General features: G+C 39.8%; 1 protein-coding gene across 7 annotated transcripts in view; it reads left to right on the forward strand.

The window, feature by feature from the left end:
• gria2b (glutamate receptor, ionotropic, AMPA 2b) overlaps positions 1 to 27335 on the forward strand; it is a 142032-nt gene that overhangs the window by 554 nt on the left and 114143 nt on the right. For all 7 annotated transcript variants that reach the window (XM_063046396.1, XM_063046397.1, XM_063046399.1 and 4 more), the window contains one exon: positions 240 to 380. In XM_063046396.1, coding sequence (XP_062902466.1) covers positions 240 to 380 — 141 coding nt within the window. The remainder of the gene's footprint in view (positions 1 to 239; positions 381 to 27335) is intronic.

Genomic DNA, 27335 nt, shown 5'->3' on the forward strand with positions numbered 1-27335 from the left:
TCGTATTCGTTTCTGCATTTGTGTCATAAAGCATTAGACCAAGAACGAGTGACTATCATGATCTTTTTAAATAGCTGTTTACTTCTCGACTAAACTATCAATCAGATTTTAGTATCAGTAATCTTAATTTTTCAAGACCTTCGGAATCTTGTTATAGCCATACACCAAAAATATATTGATGAGGTTCATTTGAAGTGTAAGGGTAAAACTAGTTATTTATATATTTTTTGTTTTAATAGGGGGGTTATTCCCAAGAGGAGCAGATCAGGAATACAGTGCATTTCGTTTAGGAATTTTCCAGCATAATTCACATGAACTGAGGCTGACGCCCCATGTTGACAATTTGGAAGTAGCAAACAGTTTCGCCATAACCAACGCATGTAAGTAATCTTGCCGACCAAGGCGGGCACTGCGAAATGTATTGGAATGTTTGAGACCCTTAGCATGAGCGACAGGGGCAGCTAACTCGGTATTAATAATCAGTCTGCTTCAACTTGGGTACCGGTTGAATGCGATATTGTATTGCTCTGTGCCAAGGCTGTTGTAGTGCGTGTGTGTGTGTGTGTGTCTGGGGAGATAAAATATCGTGAGTGCTGAAAGCCATCTATACAAAATTCATATAGTCCTTCTAATTGTTTTGGCTGTTAGTATGATGTGTCTGTGTTCTGAACTATTTTTCTCCAGGCACCGTTTATATTTTGTGGCACGACCACTTTTCACAAACAGGAAGCGCGCTGTCGAGGGGAAGCGTAAAGATGGTGAGGGTGGGTGGGAGCGTCTCTATCCCCCTGTATTGTCAAATATTTTGAATGAGACGCAGCCCGAGTAAACCGTTGCGATAACTAACGAGCTGGGGAGACACCAGTGGGTTATTAGGTCGGGTCCCAAATGATGCATCCTGGTTCTACAACTGTAAAAGCAACTAACGCTGGTCATTATTATTTCTGATGTCACAAAGTTAGGTCACAAAGTGGGTGACGTCACACCACTGCAGTGGTATAACACCGACACGGTGCAGAATACATACATGTCGTCAAAACAATAATACTGAAGGGTTATCGATCAATCAGCAACATACTAATTCACAGCTTGGTCGCATCTTTTTTAACACGGCCGATCGTGATTATTAGTTTCACTCGTAAAGGACTGACTAAGCAATACACCATCACCATTCACAGTAAATAACTATATTTTATACATTGCCGAAAAATGGTAGGGACAGGAGCGAGATGCGTAAATTCCATTACACAAGGTGATCTCAGCATTCCTTGGAGCCACCAAACAGAAGGCTGGGAAGGAAGGGGCGGGGGTTCTGTTCGTCTCAGTTATAGGAGGCAAGCTAATAATGTGTCCCTGTGTTCATTAAGACTCGATGTGATTGTGCATTCCACTTGCTTTGTAGCTTTACTGTGTAGCTTGTTGTGAGATTTTTTTTATGGATGCTGGCTGCCGCTGTGATTTTGTATTCTCTGTGCGAGGCTGGGGGGAATTAAACTGCTTTAATTTACATATTTATGTAACTCGAACAATATAACTAAATGCGGGTCTTCAATTGGGATCCAAGTTTAAACAATGGAATTCAATGGGAATATTATAAATTTACTTGGCACGCGCGCAGCCCTATTTATCCGCGAGGACTGGTTCTGGTTACATAATCGTGCCAATTTCACAAATATCTTCCTGAGATTGACTGACTAACGCTCGCTGTCCAATTTACTACTGCGAAGTTGCTTGAGCTACGATCCCACTCTAAATGCGATGGGATAGTCATTATAAGACTTCCGCGTCGCTTACAAATATAAAAAACAATGAAACAACAAGTGCACTTTACCCTGAAATAAAATAACGGCGATTCACAACACGGAGCAGAATCTCACACTCAAGTATGTGGAGGCGATCAGCAATTCTGTATCGCAGACGCCGAAAAAAAACGTTTGAGTGGATTTCCGTTCTCCTGTCATTGAAACTGACATGGTGTATGTGTGTTCGAGAAGAACATGAATATTAATGCAACACATATAGTTCTTTGTGCAGTACACGGAGTTCCTTTTTTTTATGTTTGTAGAAACATTAATTGGGCTGAAGCAAAGTACCCGATTTACGTCACGGCTATCTGATGCTTTGGATGGAAATGGGAACCAAATCGTGTACAGAGCCCCTTCCTTTCTTCAATCCTGCATTTAAGTCGTTGGTATTTATAATAAGTTGAATTTCAGCGCGCTGCTCAGATGTTTATTTTATATATTTATATATTACAGAATTTGTGAAGGATTGCCGTGATCCGATGAACCAAAGCAAAAACCCGGTTCTGTGAGCTGCTAGATCCCCCCTTTCATAAAATGGCTGGTCTCCTGTGTGCGAATTCACTGTCAGCTTGGCTGACGGTGCCAATCTTCGCATTAGATCGCAAAATAGGCTCCCAGCCCTTGCAAACTCACGTTTGAAAGAACATAAATGTGCCTTTGGGCGTCTTTGTGATTAAACTGTCAATAGTTTGAGGATTTTCGGGTAAGTGGTTATAGAGGGGAACCTAGAGCTCGTTTGAATGATAGAGCACGAAGGCATCAATTCCTGCATTGCCAGTCTCTCATTCCAACAGTTGCAGAAGGCGAGGGCGGTTCACTTACCACCAGGGGGCAGACTGGTCAGCCCGTCAATAGGCTATTCGGCCCAACAGGGTTACGTGGTTTCACATAACTCACCCCACACCTTCATCTCTCCCCTTTAATTTATCCAGACTCAGGGGCCATTCAGATTCAGGCTGCACTGCCATATCCCTTGGCTCAAATTCCTCACTGGCAAGTAAAGAGATAGTTCTTCATCCAAACTGTATTAATCTGAAGATATATGTTGAGCTGGTACTTTTGGATTCGATCCACTATACAGTGGATTGCTGTGCATTGGCTGAATTGTGCTGTCATCCCTGATTCAAAATGCAGGGATTCCTTTCCAGTTTACTAACCTTCTGCAAAACAAAACAAAACAAAATTCTAAATACCCAAATGCTAATTGATTTGATATAATTGAGGCATTTAGTAATTGTGGTAAACTTAATTTGGGGATTGGCCCTCCAGTCTCACTAATTATATCAATATCAATTATGTGTCATTACATGGAATTATTTTGATTCACGGAAGATTACCCTGCCAATGTTCATGCGCATACATTTGATGGTCTTTATTATTAAATCAAAAACGGCCAGAGTAGTTACGCACAGGTCTATAGCTAGTCTGGGAGAACTGATCGAATGGAACATGAAGGCATCAATTCCTATACCTTACATATTGTAAACCACAATGTAGATCAAAATGAATGTGTGAATAACAATGGATAACTTGAATGAAAGGGATAACAATGACAACTTTAAGATGTGACATTTATTTATGTATTTTTATTTATCGACATTCAGCGCACAGTAGGCCCTTTCGGGCCTTCGAGCTGCACCACCCAGAGATCTCCCAATTTAATCCTAGCCAAATCACGGGACAATTTACAATGGCCAATTAACCTACCAACCAGTACGTCTTTTGGACTGTGGGAGGAAACTGGAGCCCCGGGAGGAAACCTGTAGAGTCACAGGGAGAATACAGCGGCAGCAAATTAACCCGGGTCACTGGTATTGTTTTTGCGTTGTGCTAACCACTATGGTACCATGCCGCCCCATTCAGCCATGTATGCATGTTTATGGATTTTTACTGGACTTCTGTGAAATCTACACTCTTGGCTTCAAATCCCTCACTGGGCCTTTCCCTATGTGGCATCAAATACTGCCTCATGTGCCTTTAATTCTGGCCTCTTGGTCTTCCACCTTTGCTGGCTGTGCCTTCAGATGCCAAGACTCTTACTTCTGGGAATTTTGAAACCTTTCCACATCTAACTCTTTATTGATTCTATATGCTACTTCAATCCTAGCTTTAAAGCCTTTGATGTTTCATCTACAGTAAATAACAAACCGATTGTTGTCTTTCTGATTAATATTACTGTGAAAATATTTGCCTAATTAAATGCAGATTATAAATAAAGCTGGCATAATTGACCACAACAAGAGATTTTTTTTTCTGGAACGTGGCAGAATTTAACCAAGAATGATGTCATGACAAGCTCTGGCAAGCCCAAGCGTGCATTTAATTGATTGCTGTCCATGCAGAGCACCCACACATTTACTTCCATTGTGGAGATGCTAGCAAGCATACAGGAATGGACACAAACTCAGTTTATTCCTAACCTCCATCCATATTGGGGATCTAGAAATAGAGCATCTTTACCACAGTCATAATGAGATACTTCATCATGAATCTGCAATTGAATAAGGGAATCTTCCTGGCTTGTGTGACTTCGTGATCTACTGTGTAAATATGATGTATGATAAAGACCTTTGCTGCTATTTATTAACGATGTACAAGAAAATAAACAAAATGGTGTTAGAGGACACTAGAGATGGCAGATGCTAGAACATACAATCAGCTAGAGGTGAGAGAGAGTTGTCCTTAAAAGCAGAGAATGGTCTCAGTATTTGGGATGCAACTTTGTTATATAAAAATTGGCAAATCGATGGAAATGTCGCAGACAATGTATTAAATAGGGGACTTTTTCGGTTTGGAAAAGGCCTTGTCAATTTTAATTCTGTCCGTAAGTAGTACAAAGGGAATCACAGCCCACCCCTTCCCAATCTTGAGGCACATATAGCCTCCTCATTATGGACTGAACCTTCTCTGAGCCATAAATTCTATCGAGTAAGTACAAGGTTACTTCTGTAACAAATTATTTTTCCCATATATTATTGACAATGTGTTTAATGGCGAGGTGTGCTTGCACTGCACGATGGCTGGGTTCCCGCGCTTGGTTCTGAGCGATAGCCAGTTTACAGAGGGCAGCAGGGAAAAGTCACAAACAAGAGAAAGCCTGCAGATGCTGGAAACCCGAGCAACACACACAAAACGCTGGAGGAACTCAGCAGGCCAGGCAGCATCTGTGGAGAAGCGTACAGTCAACACTTTGGGCCGAGGCCCTTCAGCACTCTGTGCCAGCAGGAAAGGTCGGCGGGACTGCCCGCGCCGCCGGTCTCCCGGGACATCTGCACCGTCAAAAGAAACGGGGTCACCCGAGGGAAACGAGTCGGTGATGGACAATGAATCCTACCGTCACCAATCAGACTGCTGGCTTGCACACCTCAGCCAATACCCCCTCGCTGGCCCACCGCGGCCTTTGGAGACCCGTTTCCCCCTCTGTGTTGTTGTTCCGCAGTGATTCAGCATGAGTCCTGGAGTGAGCACATTTGCGTATAGAATGAAGTATCTTTAATAGCTAAAAGAAAGTAGCTTCTGGAAGAATCTAGTGGGTCAAGCAGCAGCAGCGGGGGTGGGGTGGTAGGGAAGTAAAAATGTCGTCTTTTCGGGTTGAAACGCTGCATCAGTGGTTGCTTCAAGAGTTTTTTTAACACTCCATATTCCTGCAACTCTTATGTTTCTTTCTTTGACAATTTAGCTTGCTAAATGAAGCATTTTTTCTCTACAGGCGATATTCCTAGTGCTGGAAACCTTTTCTTAGTTTGCATCATATGTAAAATGACTGTTTTAGATGACCTTCAGATAGAGGTCAAGATTCTCAGCCTTTTCATTTCTACTTTGATGGTGTCCTTTTCATTCATTGGGAACTTCACCACCCACGAGTGACTACAAGTGTTTTGCATGTCATTTCCTGAGCCTGATCATGGGCTTCTCTTCCTTTGCTCCTCACAGGAGTCACACAGCAGGAACAAGCTCCTCCAGTTTGCAGAAGGATGCCAGGTGAACTTGTTCCAATAAATCTTCTTCTTTAATCCCAGATATGTTCCTAAATATTCTTAGGTAGCATAATCAGACAGTGCTGTATCCTCTTCCCTCAACTGAAGATCTCTCATGATTCTTGCCTAGTCTAGTTCCACTCTCCTTCACTCCTGCACATCTTTTGATCAGAGTCAGGTTTAATATCACCCGTATTTGTCACAAATTTTTTGACTTTGCGGCAACAATACAATGCAATATATAATAATAGAAAAAACTGTGAAATACAGTATATATATAGATAGAGATATAGATATATATATATATAAAATAGTTAAATAAGTAGTGCAAAAATAGAAATAAAAAAAGGTGGTGAGGTAATGTTCATTGGTTCAATCTCCATTCAGTAATCGGATGGCAGAGGGGAATAAGCTGTTCCTGAATTGCTGAGTGCATGCCTTCAGGCTCTTGTACCTCCTTCCTGATGGCAACAATAAGAACAAGGCATGACCTGGATGATGGGTTCCTTAATGAAGGAGTGCCACTTTATTGAGCCATTGCTCCTTGAAGATGTCCTGGATACTGCGGAAGCTAGTGCTAAATTTACAACTCTGTGCAGCTTATTTTGATCCTGTGCAGTAGCCCCCAGCCCTCCATGCCATACCCAGATGGTGATCCAGCCAGTTAAAATGCTATCCATGGGACGTTTGTAGAAATTTGTGAGTGTTTTTGGTGACATACAAAATTTCACACTCCTAATGAAATATAGCCACTTCTTTGTAGTTGCATCAATATGTTGGGTCCAGGTTAGATCCTTAGAGTTATTGACAGCCAGGAAACTGAAATTGGTCACTCTTTCCACTTTTTCTAATGTCCTATCAAATTTAACCTTTTTGTTTTCTCATTCCCGGGCCCTTCAAATTTATACTCAGTCTAATTGTGGACTCCTTTATTGTCCCGCCCAACTAAACTCACTGCCACAGCACTTCCCTAGATGGTGTGAATGACTGCAATTAGGCATTGTGACCTGATGTTGTTTACTTAAGATCCTCGTCTTTCCTCCTGGCAACCATGTACAGAAAGTGCTTGTTTTGGCTCAGTGAACCACAGCACTAAATGTTGTGGTTGGTCAGGCTAGGGATGGGAGTGGTGAGGTTCCAAATGAATTGCATGATGGAGCTGGGAGACTACTGAGGACAATGAGAAGTCTGAGAATGCACATCTTCACCTTCGTAAGTTGCAGGTTGACATTAATAATGCCAATATCATTGAGCACTGAGAAGATATCACCAGGGCCAGGGGTCTGTCCTGGAATCATTTCAGACATGTATTATGTTTCATGCTAGGCAAATTGTAAAGTAAGGACATGGCTTTATTCAAAATGTTGCTTCATTTTGCAAGCACAGCACCATTCGATTAGCACATGTCAGTCTTATTGAATTAACAATCGTATTGCAGCTACTGCAAGATTGCTGATCAATAACGTAAAGTTGTTCAGCAGTACAGCTAGCAACACATTAATATTTTCATATCAATTACACATGCCAATCCTTTCCAAAACCCTGTCCTGGGTAACTAAATGCTCTTGTAACAATTATTGTTTTTTTTCTCTTCTCTAAATCTTAATACATTAAAATTTCTTTAGTTATAATGTGCCATTTAATCATTGGATGTGCTAGACAACAGAGTGGAAAGAATTTGTTGTTAACTTCTCTCTTACTCCTAGCAATGTAGCATACAACACATCTGAACGTTTTTGCCTTTGCTTGTCATTGATTTTTGGACAGATAAAATTTCATATCTTACCTTAAAGAAGAGTAGCCTATTAAATAATGATATCAAATGACATGGGAGATGATAAACATGGATTTAGAAATTTTAAGACTTCCAAAACATTTTGAATACTGGTTTCACTTTCATTGGATATGATAACTGGTAGAACCAAAGATATCCAGCTACCTGTCCTCTAGTAAATGAACAATATAAATGAAGATCATAGAATTACAGTCTCTAAGTGAATGTTCAATGATCAAGTATACAGGATTGAGCAGCGTTCAATCCCATTCAAGTTTAATTGTCATTCAACCATTCATCAATACAGCCAAACGATACAGTGTTACTATAATGTCTTCTAATGTTGAAAATGATATTAATTAGATGCCAGTTTCAAAATGTTAAATTGATCAACAGGATACTTTTAAAATAGATTTGGGCTAGCCAACACCAGAAATGAACCTCCATTACCATTGTCTTTAATGTGTTTAGGAGAACATTCAGTGATTTCAGAATCCGAATCAGGTTTAATATCACTGGCATATGTCATGAAATTTATTAACTTTGCAGCAGCAGGACATGATAATAGAGAGAAAAAGAAAGAACTGAATTCCAGTAAGTATATATTAAATAGTTATTTTAAGTAAGTGGTGCAAAAAATAGGATATAAAAAAGTAGTGAGGTAGTGTTCATGGGTTCAATATCCATTCAGGAATCTGGTGGCAGAGGGGAAGAAGCTGTTCCTAAATCATTGAGTGTGTGCTTTCATGCTTTTGTACCTCCTTCCTGATGGTAGCAATGAGAAGAGGGCATGTCCTACGTGAGGGAGTCCTTAATGATGGAGGCCGCCCTTCTGAGGCACCGCTCGTTTAAGATGCCCTGGATACTACGGAGACTAGTGCACGTGATGGAGCGCGCTAATTTTACAATTAATTAATTTAATGTATCTAAATAATTTCCATTTTAATATTGTAACATATTTATTTTAGAATTGCTCATGACTGTAGTGATTTGCATACAGTTATTCATTATATCAGGATTTATTTTGAATACAAATTAACAGATTTGTTTGAGCTTAAGACTTCCCTTCTAAAGTTCATTTATTAAGAGTTTAACTGATGGCGCAGTATCACTAGAGTCTTGGATGCAGCTTTTATATTTTTATTTCTATCTTAAAAATTATTGCCCTTGTAATTCAAAGATTCAGTCAAGGATGTCTGCATGTCCATTTACTATTCTTTTTTAGTTTATTGATGAAAGTTCACTCCATATCTGAATTCTGCATGATTCTTTAAAATAAGGTATAATGTACTTAAAATATGCATTTTGATATAACTTACTATTTGTTGGTAGAAGATGTAACAACAAAGCCCAGTTGTCTGTGTTGCATGAAAAATCTTAACCTGCAGTTTTGTGGAATCTTACCACAGGTGAGATGCCACAAAATTTCAGGTGAACTTATAGTATAAAGTTATGTCTCATGGGGTAATATATCAGTGAATTCTCAGATATTGCAGGAGGGAGGATAATTTCCTGATTGTCTCCTGAAGATAGGATGGAAATCTCAGAAATACATAGACGGTGAAAATAAATATCATTTGTTTAGAAATTAGGGCAAAACTCCACAACCATCATTTCACATGCTTCATGTAAATTAATTTGGTCTGCTTCCGTCTTCGGCCAAGTACATTTTTTTATTTAGTCGTTTACACTGCCGTGAGTCAGGAAATTGTTGACATGAGCTTCTTTTGCTTTTGTCAATTCCACTTCACAGACAAGACCTTCTCAAAAGGTGTCAAATCAAACAGTGAGAGTTTTTCCTTCCCTCAGTATGGAATGGCCTGTGGCAGTCCATCTGCTGTCCCAGCTGGCGATTGATTACATTACCACACTGAGACAACCTTTGAGTGACAGATGTCTTTCTAGGATTCAAACTTATGATCTGTTTGTGGCCTCTCAAGAAGAATACAAATAATGTAAAGTTAAAGGAAAACTTGAATAGCATTCACAGCACCTGTATTTTATTCAGTACTCCTGAATTGTTTTTATTTGAATAATTTATCACTCCAAATTTCATTGATCTTTCTGTTAAGAAACTAAGAAAACATACTTCATTCAATGCCTGGATCCTGTGAAGCACCTTCATGTCCAGTGTGTCAAGCAAAGTACAAAAATGTTGTTATGCAAATATTATATCTTATCCGCCAATTATTTTTTTTAGGAAGCCATGAAAGGCACTTAGTATTTCCGCAGACTGGTAAATGGATAGAAGTAACTTCCAGATAACTATAGAGATTCAAATGTTGTCATAAGAATGAAAATTTATTCCATATTATATTGTCTCCTGAAGATGGAATGGAAATCCTTCAAAAATCTAGAGGGCCCCTGAGAGCCATCAGTCACAACAAATGGCCAAGCATTCACCTCAGCAGTTTCATTTAGCTTTATACTATATCCTCAAATTGCCAGAAGCAGCAGACCTTCTGGGCGGGATGAAACCAAGAGGAATGGCAAAAATAACTTTATCTCCTAATTCAGTGCCAGTGAGGTTAGAAAAAACGATGCAGGGGAATGCTGGAGATGGAAGTATAGCAATTAGAGAGACAGTGGAAGAAAGAGAACTTGAGGGAAAGTAAAATCAGATTAAGGAAGCAAGGAAAGACATATAGAGCAAATAACAATTCTGATTGAAATTAGAGACAGAATTGGATACACGTCAGTTCTGACGGGGTTTCCAGATAATTACTTCCTACAAGCCAAAACCTAACATCATGAGTGGCTGTGATGCTCCACTCCCAGGTGAGCTCAATGCCTTTGAAAGGAGAATAAAACTACACCTGTGCGAACCTTTGCAACACTTGGTGACCTTGTGGTCCCTGTATTGGAGGCCGTCATCAGACCATTTTGCATGAGGGGAAGCTCTCACAAGGTGTCGGGCCCTGTTGGTGTACCTGGTAGGGTATTGAAAACCTGTGCCAGCCAACTGGCAGGAGTACTTAAGGACATCTTCATTCTCTCATTGCTGCACGTGCTTCAAGAGGGCGACAATCATACTGCTACCCAGGAAGAGCAGGGTGAGCTGCCTCAAAGACTATCACCCAGTTGTACTTATGTCTACTGTGATGAAGTGCTTTAAGAGGATGGTCATGGCCAAGATCAATTGTTGAATAAGCAAGGACCTGGACTATTGGCACAATAGATATACTGTAGATGCAATCTCACTGGCTCTGCACCTGGCCTTGGATCACCTGGACAATAGGAATACCTACGTCAGGTTGTTGTTTACTGATTACAGCTCAGCGTACAACACCATCATCTCCTCAGTTCTAATCAATAAGCTCCAGAACCTGGGCCTTACCTCCCCTGCAACTGGATCCTTGACCTCATCACTGGGAGACCACAGTGTGTGTGGATTGGAAATAACATCTCTTCTTTGCTAACAATCGACACTGGCACACCTCAAGGATGTGTCCACAGCTTTACTTCTTCTACACCCACAACTGTGTGGCTAGGCACAGCTCAATCCCGATCTATAAATTTGCTGAGGACACAACTATCATTGGCAGAATTTCAGATGGTGATGAGGTGGCCTTCAGGAGAAAGATAGATCAGCTGGTTGAGTGCTGTCTCAACAACAACCTTGCACTCAGTGTCAGTACTACCAAGGAACTGCTTGTGGACTTCAGGAAGGGGAAGTTGAGGGAACACACATGAGTCCTCATTGAGGGATCAGCATTGGAAAAGGTGAACAGCTTCAAGTTCCTGAATGTCAACAACTCTGGAGATCAATTCTGGGTCCAGCATAAGGATGAAATTACAAAGAAGGCATGACTGTGGCTATATTTCTTTAGGAGTCTGATGAAACTTGGTATGACTCCAAAGCCTCTTGCAAATTTCTACAAATGTATTGTGGAGAAGATTCAAACTGGTTGCTTCACTGTTTGATATGGAGAGCCAGTCCACAGGATCAGAAAAGGCTGCAGAAAGTTGAAAACTCATCTAGCTCCTTCATAGACACTAGCCTTTCCAGCATTGAGAACACCCTCAAAAGGCAATGCTTCAAGAAGGTGGCATCCAAAATTAAGAACCCCTGTCACCCAGGACATAACCTCTTCTCATTGCTACCATCAAGAAAGAGATACAGGAGCCTTGAAGACACACACTCAATATTTCAGGAATAGCTTCTTCCCCTCTGCCATCAGATTTATGAACAGATAACGAACCCATGAACACTACCTCACTATTTTTTTTTGCTCTTTTGGTGCTCTCTTTTTGCACTACTTATTTAATTTAATTAGTTGTATATATTTCTCAATGTAATTTAGTTTTTTATTATTATGTATTGCAATGCACTGCTGCCACAAAACAACAAGTTTCACAACATATGCTAGTGGTATTGAATCTGATTCCGACACTGAATTGACAAGTAAGAACATGGTTTACCGTTTGAAGAAGTGAGATTCCACTCTTTCTTCTATTCTATTACCGAGCCAGAGAAATTTATTAGTATTGTGGGAGCATATGCTGTAAATTTTCAGCCTTGAACGGGAGATCAAGAGCAAATCCTAATTTTTTCAAGAGGTTAATGTTTGAAGTGGTACCAAATTGTCCAGCAACTTGTGGGGATTACCAAATGTCTGGGTATCTCGTCATCAGCACTATTTGCTGGGTCATTTATGTACTAATAACAAGGTCCATTAAACCTGCTATTATTCTGCCAAGAAATTTTAGCCCAGTAATGTAAATGGAGTTCATGCTATTTCTGAGGTATTACAAGGACCTTTTGGTGTTGCGGTGGATGAGGGAAAAATCCAGTTCCTTTGTCTATTGCTGGAACATTTTAGCACAATTTGTATTGTTGTACAGAAAGTAAAATCAAGGATTTTAAGTAGTTTATCTGTTAGACGATATGTCACTTTCATTTTGAATTATTTAACTTGCACAAAGTGTACAAGAAACTACTTTTGAAAGCAGAATTGGAATGCAAATTCATTTTGTTTTACAAATTAATGCAGATAATTTAAAAAAGGCTGTATATTTTTCCATGAAGCATTGATAATGCATTGCTCATAGTGCCTGTTATTTGTTATACTCTACCGAATATAAGGTAGTCATATTAATTACCCTACTCTACTCTACTGAATATAAGGTAGTCATATTAATTAGCATTTTAGTGAGATTTATTTACTCTGATGGATAAACTTACTGTACAGAAAAACTGAAGTTGGCTCATCCAGTGAAGGGTAAAAATGCCTGTGCTTGTAGAAGAAAGCATCCTGAATAAGTAGTAGTTATCGTCAATTCTCCGATTCTGCAGATGTAATGCATTTTTATGTGATCATGACTCTGTAGTCATTTCATTGCACTTGTATAATAATGGGACATAAATAACGTTAGCACTTCCCCTCCTTAACCACTTTTGCATGTGTAATAAATCTGACATATTTCCAGATGTAATAAGATCTCTGTTTATGGAAGTCACAGTTATAGGTATCACATTTTATAGCATTTTTTTTTTGAGGAGCACAGAGTCAAAAGCTCAGTGTGGAGATACAGTTATATGCACTCACTGGCCACTTTATTAGGCATACACCTGCTCACTAATGCAAATCAGCCAATCACTTGGCAACGAATCAATGCATAAATGCATGCAGACACAGTTAAGAAGTTCATTTGTCATTTAGAACCAAACATCAGAATGGGAAAGAAATGTGATCTAAGTGACTTTGACTGTGGAATGATTGTTAGTGCCGAACTGGGTGGTTTGATTATCTCAGAAGCTGCTGATCTTTTGGGATTTTCACACACAACAATCTCTAGATTTTACAGAGAATGGCGTGAAAAGCATTGATCCAGTCAACAGTAGTTCTGTGGGCCAAAACACCTTGTCAGTGACAGAGGTCGTAGAAGACTGTCTAAACTTGTTCAAGCCGACAAGACAGTGACAGGAAGTCAAATAACCAGGCATTATAATTGTGGTGCACAGCAGAGTATCTCTGAACCCACAACATGTTCAACTTTGAAGTGGATGGGCTACAGCAGCAGAAGACCAGGAACACATTCAGTGCCCAGTTTATTAGGTCCAGGAGATATTTAGTAACACGACCACTGAGTTTAGTTAAATTCTAGACAGACTTAAAACTTGCAACAAAAACTTACACTTAGTTTCAAGTTCATAGTTCCCTGAAAGTAGCAACAGAAGTGTCAAGATGGCATAAAGCATCCTTGGGTTAAAGAATATAAAAATTGAGTTGATTTGTTGCAACTTAACAAAAAGACTGGCTTCTGTACATGGTTCACTGCATGCAGTTCATGGGAAGAAAGTGGCTGCATAGGGGAGAATGCAGAGGAGGTTCACCAGGATGTTGCCTGGATTGGAGGACTTGAGATATGAGGAGAGATTGGATAAACTGGGATTCTTTACCTGAGGAGGCTGAGGGGGGAGTTGTAAAGAGATTTGAGGGGAAAGGTTTTTGTTTGGACAGAGAGTAGTTGATATCTGGAATTTGCTGCCAGAGGAGATAGTGGAAAAAGAAACAGACATCATGTACTTAAGAGGCAAGGCAGAGAAGGATCTAAAGTGGGTAAATGGGATTAGATGGGCAACAAGGTTGACAGGCCTGTGATGGGCAGAAGGGTCATTTGGGTACTGTACAAGTCTGTGACTCTAACTATGTTAATGATTACGCAGAAATTCAAACTTGCCTCAGAATATGTAAATAGAGGAGTGAATGCTTGATTGAAGGTAGTAGCACATCAGGCACAAAGTGACTCCAAAATCCAAAGATGCATGCTAGATGTGGTTCACTGGAAATTGTTAAAACATATAGGCTAGGTATAAGGCCTCTTAGTTGCCCTTTGATTTGCGTGACTTAGGCCACTGGGTGTATCAGCAATCTAATTTGAGGAGGGATTTTTTTTTTCTTATGGTGAGGAAAGGTCAATTAATACTCTATTTTAGAAAAGCTAATAATAACCTTTGTTTTATGACTTAAGGTGTACAAATTTAATCATAAACCAAATCACTGGAACTATTTTCATTGAGTATATCTGCTGTCAAGGATTTGCTGAGATCAGCAGAATGTGAAGCCCTGTTCCCTTGCATTCACCTTTTAATGGGTGTTGTTAGTAGTTTCAGTCATTTTGCCACTACTAGAACCTAGAGATACAAAATATGATGTTGAGTACAAAGTTCTAAAAAATCCATTGGAATCATGGTTGAATCTCAAGAACATTCTCCAGTTTGAATGCACCCGAGAGTTTCTTACTGTCAATTTCCATCAGCAACAATAGGACTTGATGTCAACTGAACTGTTTACAGACTTGACTTCCCAAAACCACACTGATATCTCCACCCATTTCTGATGGTACTGTGGGTGAGCTGGCACATTATTTGTTCATGACAGGAAATACTGATGTTTAGATCTTAGCAAGATCAGATATTTTCCAGGATGTATGTACTGAAAATGCTAGAAGTACCCAGAAAGTCCAGCAGCTTCCAAAGAGGGTGAAACAAAATTAATATTTCAGATTGATCACCTTTCATCACAACTGCTTAGTATTTCCAGCATGGTCGAAGTTCTAGTTCATATTTCAGTTTGTTTTTCTATTTTGATCCATGGTATCGTCTACACAATGTAACAGATGTTATCAAATATTGCAACAGAACAGCTTGATGATGCAGCTGAAACAGCGAGGTGCACTCATGCATGACCAGATCCACTTTGCTTAGAGCTCAGTCAGAGAGACAATTGTTCTCTGATCTTAGTCATTTCATTCTATTCTGCTGAAAAGTTTGAACTTATCTGCCCATTTCTTTCCATCACTAATACTCCCTTATCTCTTCTCATCTCTGTATACTGCCTTTTGTCAATCTCCCTCCTCATTTTGCCCACCAATGTATGTTATTTGGCTACCGTCCTTTGCTTTGGTACACTTTGGGCCAGAAGCCAAAGACACAGAGGATGACTGAAATAAAAAGTAAATGCTGATTTAGTTTGTTTCTGGTTAAACTATCTGTCTCACTGGCTGAAGACTGGATAATCCACAGAAAAAAAAATATTAGTCAATGAAAAGTCAACTTTGGCTTGTGGCCAGCATCCTAGAGGCAAGGTCAATATGTCTAAGGACAAAATCTGAACAGGGAATTTGCAGACAGACCTTCTGGTAATTAAGGAAACACAGAAAACTACTTTGATAGACCTTCAAGTAGCAATAGACAATGAAAAGTTCCGACCATTGAAGGTACAGACTTTAGGTTTAAATGTTAGCATAATATTAAGCCCAACATTAAGTAAATTACACAGTCTTCAGATATATTATAAATTGATAACAACAGAATTTAAGGTCCATTTATTTAAAGGAATTTTACTTCTATTATTTTTTTTGAAAATTTTTAAGGAGCCATATACAAAGATTCAAAGTTCAAGGTAAATTTTATTATCAAAGTACATTTATGTCACCATATACTGTACAACCCTGAAGTTCATTTTCCTGTAGGCATACTCAGCAAATTTATAGAATAGTAACTATAACAGGATCAATGAAAGATTAGCCAGAATGCAGAATACAAGAACCTGTGCAAATGCAAATATAAATAAATAGCAATAATTAATGAGAATATGAGATAATGAGATAGAGAGTCAAAGGTGAGATCATTGCTTGTTAGAACATTTCAATGATGGGGCAAGTGATTGTACTTATCCCCTTTTATTCAAGAACCTGATGGTTGAGGGGTAGTAACTGTTTTTGAAGCTGATGGTGCGAGTCCTGGGGTTCTTGTACATCTTGTACATCTACCTGATGGCAGCAGCGAGAAGAAGCATGACCTGGGCGGTGTGGGAATCTCTGATGATGGATGCTGCTTTCCTATGACAGAATAGACATGTTCTACCACAGAAACATCCCTATCATCACCATTGACCTATACGGAAATGGGAGCCTGCAGTTTGGGGTAATCCTTCTATTTCAGAATCAGAATCAGGTTTATTACTGACAGACAAAACAAAATGTGTTGCTTTGCAGCAGCAGTTTAATGCAAAGATATAAAAGTCTATAAGTTACAAAAATAAATAGTGCAAAAAATGAATAACGAAGTAGTATTCTTGGGTTCATGGAACTCTCAACGGAGAGGAAGAAGCTGTTCCTGGATTACTGAGTGCGAGTCTCCAGGTTCCTGTACCTCCTCCCTGATGGTAGCAATGAGAAGAGGGCATTTCTCAGATGGTGAGGATCGTTAATGATGGATGCTGTCTTCTTGAGGTATCGCCTCTCTGAAGATGTCCTCGATGATGGGGAGGTGATCTGCCTCTGATAGTGCTAGCTGAGTCCGTAACCCTTTGCAGCCTCTTGTGATCGATTACTTAGGAGATGCATACCACGCTGTGTTGCAACCAGTCAGAATGTTTTCTATTGTACATCTATATATTTATATCTTTAAGAGTCTTTGGTAACATAACAAATCTTCTCAAACTCCAAATGAGGAGAAGCTGCTGGTGTGCCTCCTTCATGATTGCATCGATATGTTTGGCCAAGCATTTGCCACTCCATCTGGGTGTCATACTTGCTGGTGAATTTTGTCTCAGGTATTGGTGATGTCACACAAAAAACAGGTTGATTTTTCTGTTCACCACCTCTTTGGATTTGTTAGGTCCTTTAGATCTGCCATGGCATAACACACATGTAAACAAGTGACTAATTGACAGTGCATTTTAAACTTTTTTATTAACAATTTGGAGGTCACCAACACGGTTGATGAGTGGGTGTGACACAGTCTGAGTGGTGAAAACAGCGGCAAATCATAAACAAAGCCATGCTGAAAATCCAGATTAACACACACGAAGTGCCAGAGGAACTCAGCAGGTCAGGCAGCATCTGTGGAGAGGAATAAAGAGTTAGCATTTTGGAGTGAGACTCTTCATCAGGACTGGAGAGGTAGGCGGAAAAAGGGGAAGGTGGGCAAAGGGGAAAGAGTACAAGCTGGCAGGTGCCAGGCAAGGGGAAGGTAGGTGGGTGGGGGAGGCTGGATGAACTGACAGACATGGAGGTGATAGGTGGGTACAGGTAAAGGGCTGAAGAGGAGGAATTTGATTGAGAGAAGTGGACCATGGAAGCAAGAGAAGGAGGCGGGGTGTCAGAGAGAGTTGATAGGCAGGTCAGGAGAAGAAGAGTAAAAGAGGAGCCGAATGGGAAATGGAAAAGGAGAGAAGGGGGAGAAGGGAGAAACTACCAGAAGCAGGAGAAATTGATCTTCATGCTGTCAGGTGGAGGCTACCCAAATGGAATATGAGAGGTTGCTCCTCCAACCTGAGAGAGGCCTCATCGTGGCGGTATAGGACGCCATGAAGAGCAGGACTTAGTTACAGAAATAGGGAACGACTGGGGTGTAATTAGTATTAACCCAGACTGAATCACATCCCAGAAACAGCTGGGTTAGGGTCATGTCAGAGAAATGCAAAAATCCTGCACCAGGAAGCAAAACACCTTGAATCTACCAACATAAAGCAAAGCGTGTCATTGCTCGGTAATGAAATAAAAACAGGATGCTGAAAATCATTGGAAGGTCGTGTAGCATCCATGGGCACAGAAACAGTGTTTCAGGTTTACGACCTGAGGTAAAAAAAAACTCACTTTGCTTATCAGGCACTCCAAATTTTCCACAGGTATCAAAATGGCAAAGGTACTTTTACCCAGAAATTCTAGTGTGCCATTGATTCACTGCATTGAAATTCGATGTAACCAGGCCCAAGATCCCAGTTACATAAAACATAACAGACATGGTGTTTTTTATATTTGAAAAGAACCTGCCCCTATTTGAGGGTGGTGGTGGGCTGGAAGTGAGGAGTTGGAGACTGATCAGGACTTTTGTGGTCAGATTTGTGCCAGTAGGGAAGGAGAATTGTGCACCAGTACTCTTCTGGTGAGGGGATGTTAAGAGACAAGGAACAACACACGGAGCTTCACTGAATGGGCGGGGTGATGGAGAAGATCTCATTCTCTTGCATTTTATTTTGGTTGGGTGGGGGGTTGGAATGAAACAGTGTTGAGGTCAGCAGCACTTTTACATGATGGACATAGATCAGGGATATCAGGAGTCTTATGTTTTGGAGACACTAGGAATACCATCTCTGTACATGCATGTGCACACTAGTAACTTTGTATTGGTAGGGAAGTGTTGGTGACACTAGTTGGAAGCGTTGGTAAAGGGAATGGAGGCCGGGAGATTGGATAGAATGGATCCTATGATCTGGGTCAGGTGGAATACTGGGAATCTTTGATGTTGAGGTGGGAATTAATGCATGGACCAGTGTTGCCAAGATTTCAGCTAATATTTTTTCTTCTTGCAAAGCACAAAGCAGCATGACTGGTGCTACGGTGTGTTGTTTCAAATGTGCCTGGTATCTGTCACCTATGGGACAGCATTGTCAGAATTCCTCTGTAATACTCCAAAAAGAACATTGAGCAGAATCATCATTTCTTGCAGCCTTCATGTGAAGGTTGGGTCAGGGTTACAATGGTGACTGATGAAAGGAGTGTCTGGCTAAAACTTCTGACCACAACAGAAACAACTCAGCAGTGGTAGTTAGATGCTCTACTTATGTGGAAGATTTGTTTTCAATTAAATTCTATTAATTTATTTAGTGTTGTATATTTATACAGTATTTACAGCCAAGGAAGCATAGTGGTTAGCACAATGCTTTACAGTACCAGCGATCCGGGTTCAAATCCTGCTGCTATCTATAAGAAGTTTGTACACTCTCCCAATAACTGTGCAAATTTCTTCTGGGTGCTCCAGTTTCCTCCCACAGTCCAAAGACATACCAGTTAGTAGGCTAATTGGTCATTGTAAATTGGCCCATAATTAGGCTAGGGTTCAATGAGGATTGCTGGGTGGAGGGTCAGAGAGCCTATTCCGCTCTGTATCTCAATAAATAAACTTGATGTTGGGAGTTGAATCTTCTGACATGAACATGAAAATCAAGAATACTTTGAGTCACTCATGATTTTAGAATCATAGAATTATCAAAAGTTCAGGACATAGAATGAGGTTGTTCAGTCAATTGTGTCCACATCAGTTGGAAAAAAAGAGCCAAACATAATTCTAGTTTCCAGTACATGCTCACAAATTTAAGGCTCTTCCAGTAGGTCATTCAAGGATGTTTTTAAGAGGTGAAGGATTCTACTTCTACTGCACTTTCAAGCATTGAGTTGCAGACATCCAGCATGCTCTTACTAGAGGAAAGGAAGTTGCTTAGCCACTCTCAAATCCTTCAATATTGAACATATTCTAAACCATCTGCTTCTTTATGGTCGTTCAGCTAAAGGAACAGGGTCTTTCCTCTGCCAGGATTGATTAGAATGTTATGCATCCTAATTAAGACCTCTCGGAGCCACATCAAAGAAAGCGCTCATAGCTAGTCTAGTTTATTCTCATAGAAGAAAAAGTAACTTGTATGGAACTTGTAACTTGTACAGACTTGAGATATTAATGAATATTTTGCAAAGTCTTGGAAAAGTAAGGATGAAGCCCATGTTTTAGTTAAGGTGATCAAGCATGCAATATTGGACTAAAAACTATGGGTGGGTGGGGAGAGGTATCAAAACGCAGGGGCAGAGATATGAGCCAATGACTAGGAAGGAAGATGATTTATCTATTCATTGAGCTACAACACAGAATTGGCTCTTCTGGCCCTTCAAGCTGCACCGCCCAGCAATTCCCATTTAACCTTAGCCTAATCATGGGACAATTTACAATGACCAATTAATCTACCAACCAGTACGTCCTTGGATTGTGGGTTGGAAACCGGAGCACCCAGAGGAAACCCATGTGACCACAGGGAAAAAAGTACAAACTCCTTACTTGTAGACAGCAATGGGAACCGAAGCCAGTTTGCTGGTAGTGCAAAACATTGTGCTGACCAATATGCTGCTGTGCCACCTTGAATATAAAATACAATTTATCAAGAGAGTGCACTGGAACCATGACACACTGCCTGATAGGGTGGGAGAGGCAGAAATAATCATTGTCAACAGTAATTGGATGTGTAGTTGAAGACGTTGGCCTGCAGGTCTATGAACCCAGTGCTAGAACTTCAGATTAGGTGTGTGTATCTCTTTCTAACTACCGCAGATGCAATGGGCTGAGTAGCCTCCTAAGTTGTAGGTTTCTATGATCCTGTGGTTTCCAGTCCTGGCTACATCCTGGTAAGTATACTGTGCACTCTCTCCAGGGCCCTTTTCATGAAATGTATTAATCAGAACCGTATGCATTAGTGAAATGATTCTAGCAGTTCATGTTTTCAAGGTAGTACCCTGCTGTTACATGTTATTCCTCAGTAAATAAAGGAATAAAGGAAAGCAAGTCTTGTGGCTTTTTATATACATTAGCTACCTTTCCTGCTTCCTTAAATTGAAAATCGAAAAACTACATATGCTAGCAATCTAAAGGAAAAAGCACAGCAGATTCAGAATCCGAATCAGGTCTAATACCACCAGCATATGTCGTGAAATTGTTGTCTTTGCAGCAGCAGTACAATGCAATATGTAACAGAAAAAAAAAACATGAATTACAGTAAGTTAAATTAAATAAGTAGCGCAAAAATAGAAATAAAAAAGCAATGAGGTAGGATTCATGGGTTTAATACTGTAAAGGTAAATACAGCAAACACGCAGACCTCCTGGCAGCAACTGTGGAAAGAAAAGTAAAGTTAAACTACAATTTGTCTCAATTATAAATGTGGTAGAACTGACAGCTCCATGGGAAGACTGGATTGAGGAGGTGTGTGAGCATAAGAAAGCCAAATACCTGGAGCTGGTAGAACAGTGCCAGAGACAGGGGTGGAAGGCACGATGCGAGCCCGTAGAGGTGGGGTGTAGAGGTTTTGCTGACACTTTGCTGTGCAGAACCCACTCTCTCCTTGGCATTACGGGAGCTGCAAAGAGAAGAGCCATCAGGACCATCACAGAGGCTGCTGAGCGAGCCTCCAGGTGGCTATGGATCAAGAGGTGTGAACCGTGGACAAAAGCTGATTGGACTCAAGCCAGGGCCTAATCAGTCCTGGCTGGGTCGCCGGGGCAAGAGTATCTGATGTTAAAAGACCTGAAACATCTGTTGACCCCAGGTTACACCACTGATGATGTGTCCCAGCGCATCCAAGGATGTATCTCAGCAGCATTATATTAAAAATATGAGAACTAAGTATAGATAGTATAAACAGCCAATATCTTTCTCCCAGGGTCAAAATGTCTAATACTAGACATGTATTTAAAGTGGGAGAGGAAATTTCAAATTTGATGTGCAGGGCAGGTTTTTTTTCACACATAGTGGTGGGTATCTAGAATGCACTGGCAGAGTTGTTGGTGGAAGTTGGCATGCTGGAAGTGAGTAAGAGGCAGTTGAGATTTAAAGACCATGTGGAGGCAGAAGGGATCAGTTTAATTGGGTGTCATTACTTTAGTTAGTTCAGTATACCATCGTAGGCCTGTTATGATCATTTAAATTCTGTGTGCTCTGTACCCTTCACACTCACTGTGTCCTAGATGACGTTATGATCATTTAAATTCAGTGCCAATATCAGTCGAGTGTTTTTATATTTGTCATACATTTGACAACAGATTTTCTCTTTGATCTCCCTTGGATTATCTATCAAATTGCAATACAGTCCCAACCATGTGATTATCTTGTTTTCTTCTTTATTTCAACTCATAAAGCCTCAGGTTGATTGCTCTTACATATCCTTGCTCACATCTGTGATTTTCTAGAATATATTTCCATGCCTCTGTTATTATACTTCCCTCTTCCTCTCATCTAACATTCATATATCCAGGAATGTTAAGCAATCATTCCTACTTTTTTTTTCTGAAGATTCACAACAACCTTTTAAACATAATAAAGCTAGTTATTTTGTATTGTTTTTTCACTCTCCGTAGAAACCACCAGCCTCTATTTTGCTTGAACACATACCAGTGAGGAACTAATATTTAATTAACCCCACAGTGTGGACATTTAATGCAATTGTACGTTATGGCCTTGGATACACTTATTGTGTACCATTACGTCTATCACCCTTGCATTAAAAGAACTCCCATTGAGTATAGCCTTATTTGTATTGTGTGATTAAAAGCAAATCAGTTATTCACACTTTGATGTACAAACGTATTATACATTTGCTCTTATAGCCCTGGTGAAATCTGTTTAATCTAACAGTTATCTTAATGTGTGTGCCAGTGCATTTAAAACAAATCTCAGAAATTTTTGGCAATTTCAGATAGAAAGGCATGATCTGATTTTCTGACTTATTGCCTGCTGGGCAAAAATTGTCCAACATGATTTAAAACCTGCCAGATAATAAGTGCACTGTGTGGATACATAAAGAAAGTATCGAAGCTTGGAAAAAGATTACATATCGAACCTGAACTCAATATGTGCATATTCCCTTATTTTTGAAGATAATAATCTCTTATTATGAAGAATATGAAAGTTATTTCATGGTGTGGAAGAGAGAGAATTTCTGTGAACTTAGTAGTTTCACCACCTGGTTCCACATTCTCCAAATGCTGTTGTAAAATGTGTTGCTCAGAATCATCCTGCAAGAAAAAGAATCACATTATTCCTGATAGATGGTGTAGATCCTGTTGAAATTATTCATTTTCAATTGTTTTTGTCATATTATCTGTTATCTCAGTGGTAGTGCTTCCTGATAGAATAGTAAATGTAATTCTAGTTTTCCTGATAGAGCGGAACTGCATTGACTCATGCAGGCCCATAAGATGCTCATTAGATACTTTACAGTAAGATCTGCATATGTGTTTCACCAGATACACATGGATTATGTTTCTCTTCCCTAAACTAAAGCCATTTTTTGGCAACTTCTGTATTATCTACTGGGTTTTTTTTATGATCTATCGCTATCCTTGACAAAACTGTTTCCTCAACTTGCCTATGGAGTATCTTTCTATTTAACGCTTCAGTAAATGGGGTGGATTACGAAATCCTGAGCAGGGAGATGGACGGCAAACTGTGCATTTATACTTCAACTCCCCTTCCCCCGAAAAGTGATTGTCAATCCCTGAAGAAAAAGTAACGGGATGGACTATATGGGGCCTCACAAGGCAAGTACCATCTGTTTACAATTTCAGACACAGTCTCAAATCAAGGCTTAGCCATTCAAGCAGAGGGGAGAGGTTTCTTCATCCAGAACTTTAAACCCAAGAGGGCAGTGAAGGCTCAGTGACTATATTCCTGACAAAGATGTCTATATTTCTAACTGTTAATTGAATTAAAGGAATTCAGGTAAAATACCAACCATAATCTTATTGAATGGTGGACCATGCATAAGGAGCCAGTTATACTTATGTTTTTTTTTGTTCTTACGTGAGGCCATGCCTGTGTTGCTGTCCATAGAGATCTCTCTCCTGGCCTGGTCTGCTTCAGATGTGGATGGCTGACGAACTCACTCTCCGCACCTGAGATGTGTCCGGTGAGCTTATAGGGGCTCCATACTGCAATGAGGTGCCAGATTCTGAATCCTGAAACCCTATCCCAGAATTCCCTGTGTCTTCAACTGCTGACTGCTGACAAAGGTTCTTGAACAGCTTTTAATGCCTCTGAAAGCATGTGATATTGTTAAACGCTATATACAGATGTAAATCGACAATAAAAGTACAGAGTCAATTTGAAATGTATTTAATAAAAACATTGCTATAACTACAACTCAAGTGCTTTCCTAGGCATACCTTTTTCAACAGGATAAGTGGAAAATGAATGGTATAGAGGGACTGGACGCTGAGTTTCCTACGGAATTGCCGGTCAGCTTGATATGGTCCATGGAAATGAAAATTGGGCCACATGAATAACGACCACCTGATACTCAGTCATTGGCTTCCTGTCTGCATCAAAATGGATGTCGGTCACCACTGGATCAATTCATAGTCTGTCTTTAATTTATTAATCAATCTTTTAAATTAATTAGCTTTTCCTTAATCTCATCCAGAGCAGAACAGTGATTCATGTACCAAAAACCAATCCACTGAAGATTTTTGTGCTCAGTATAACAGCTATTGCAATTACATCAGATATTATGATCACAGCAATAGTGAAACTATCACTTCTTTCTGGAAGCACAAAATATCCATAATATCCAAGACTTCATTAAGGAGTGGTGTCTCGAAAAGGTGACATCCATTGTTAAGGATCTTCCTCATGCAGGTCATGCCTTCTTCTCATTGCTACCATCAGGAAGGAGGTACAGAGGCCTGAAGGCACACACTCAACGATTCAGGAACAGTTTCTTCCCCTCTGCCATCCGATATCTGAATGAATATTGAATCCATGAACACTACCTCTCCACTTCTTTTAATTTCCATTTTTGCACTATATATTTAACTATTTAATGTACTTATATTTACTACTCTAACTCATTGGTTTTTCTATATTATTATGTATTGCATTGTACTGCCGACGCAAGGGTAACAAATTTCATGATGTGCCAGTGATATTAAACCTGACGCTAATTCTGATCTGATTAAGTACTTTGTTAGTGATCTGAGGTAACCAATCCACTACAGCTCTTGAGTTCACGAAGATAAGGAATAATGGTCTGCATTTTGTGGTCAGCAACTAACCTCCTGCATTTGCCCCTAACCCATAAGAAAAGTCTTGCGCAATTTCTCAGTGCATTGTCGTTGCACAAGACTGTTTTCATTATCAGTGGTGAGATCTGCATGACAGATGAAAAATCCACTGCAGCATCACAACACACACAAAATACTGGAGGAACTCAGTAAGTCAGGAGCATTATGGAGGAGAATTAACAGTCGATGTTTCAGACTGAGACCCTCCTAGTGAAGGGTCTGAGCCTGAAACATCGACCGTTTATTCACCTCCATAGATGCTGCCTGAATTGCTGAGTTCTTCTAGCATTTTATGCGTGTTGCTGAGGTATCTGTAGAATCTCTTGTGCTTCCCTCAACATCTCATCGGCTTTAGCTTGGGATGTTAAAATAGCTTTTTATTAATGTTTGTGACATTTACTAAACATTTGAAAGCATTCCAAATGAGAAACATTCAAATTGTTGTCATTTCTCAAAATATTAAATCTGGTGATACATTAATAACCAAATCACTTGATTGATGTATTTGGTTATGTATTTCTGACTGCATTTGCGATGGGGGGGTATAATTCAAATGAATTAGATAGCATGTAAGAAAGCTGAAGTCATTTTTCTGACTTGTGAATGTTAATGGAGCCAACTCATTTAGAGGAAGGGATGTAATTGCTAAATATAATGAGTGAGGAAGCTCCAGATTTAATGGGGGCTGAGGCGGTTGGATTATCCAAGTCTTTGGAAATTTGACAGCAAAACTGGGCTGCGAAGAGTGTTTCTACACTAATTATAGGCCAATCAGAAACTGGAGTTCTTTTTCCTGACCTCCAAGCCAACCTTGATATCATCCCTTTAATTACTTCCCCTGCACCCTTTCACATCCACCTCCTGATGCTAAAACTGTTTGGGGTCAGATCCACCTTTTCTCCAATCTGCTCCACCCTCCTTCCTAAGTCAGGAATCAGACTTTCATGTCCAAGTAACTTGCTCTGACATAATCTCAGATTAATTTCAGGGTAAGGTCACAATGCACAATCTTAGAATTATAATGTATGAGCTCACTTGCACCAAGCCCCTTCTTCACCTTCATCCAACCTATTTAAGCCACTCAGTAAAATGCTAAGGTTCATGCACTGATAGAGTACAAGAGTTGCTGAACATTCTCTTTTGTACTATAATGATTTCCTTTTAGATTTCATAAGCATCACTCTTTTTTGATGACTATTAGTCATTATGTGTCAATGTATTTCCAATGGGGAAGTCCCTCAGCCTTTCTTTAATTTGATCATTTTTAATAGCTGTTAAAACAGATTTGTAAACTTATAGTAGGAGGTTCTGTGGGCTCTCTATGTCAGAGTGCAAGATGTCTGCAGGATGAAGCAAGATTTTCTTCATGAGTGGTGACGAGGTATTTCTAAAATGAACCTGAGATGCTTAACTAGCTGTTGAAGAACAGTGAAATGTTCGAGTTAGACAAGAGCGCAGCGTGCTTTCTTTACCGGGGAGAAGATGCTTAAGTTTAAAAAAAGATGGGTATTGGGTTCATAAACGGTGTGTACTGTGTGATAATAATAAAAAGCAGAAGAAAAGATTGGCTACATTGGAAAGATAGAGGCATTCCATTGCACAAGGGATAACTGGCTCATATATACTGAATGAATTAAGCAATATTTTGAAGCAAATTAAATATCCACTGAAAAGTGAGTGCCAATTTTCCTGGCTTGACTGGATTTAAAGGCATACAATTTGCTTAGAAGTTTGACTGCTCCAACTAAACCAGCTGAAATGAGCTTTGCTGATATCGTGAAAGTAATATAAGAACTTTTAGAACCGAAACCATTGTTGATTGCATAATGCTTTAGGTTTTTATAAGCAGAACGCAAAGGAACAGGAGTCCATTTCAATGTATGTGGCTGAATTGAAGAGATTGAGCATTGTCAGTTCAGTGAGCAGTGCATTGATGCACTGAGAGATCATTTAGTTTGTAGAATCTTGCAAGAAAGTATTCAAAAATGGTTCCTAACTGAAACAATTGTAATCACTGTATCAATGGAAGTAGCAGACAGAAATGCAATGGAGTTGCAGTTAGGAATGAAAGTGAGCGTGAACAAAATTGCAATGTCTAAACAGAAACCTGCCTGTCCAAACCAATTGTGTTACCGTTGTGACAGAGGCTCATATACACCAGATCAATGC

The sequence above is a fragment of the Mobula hypostoma genome, chromosome 4 (genome assembly GCF_963921235.1).
Source record: "Mobula hypostoma chromosome 4, sMobHyp1.1, whole genome shotgun sequence".
NCBI lineage: Eukaryota > Metazoa > Chordata > Chondrichthyes > Myliobatiformes > Myliobatidae > Mobula > Mobula hypostoma.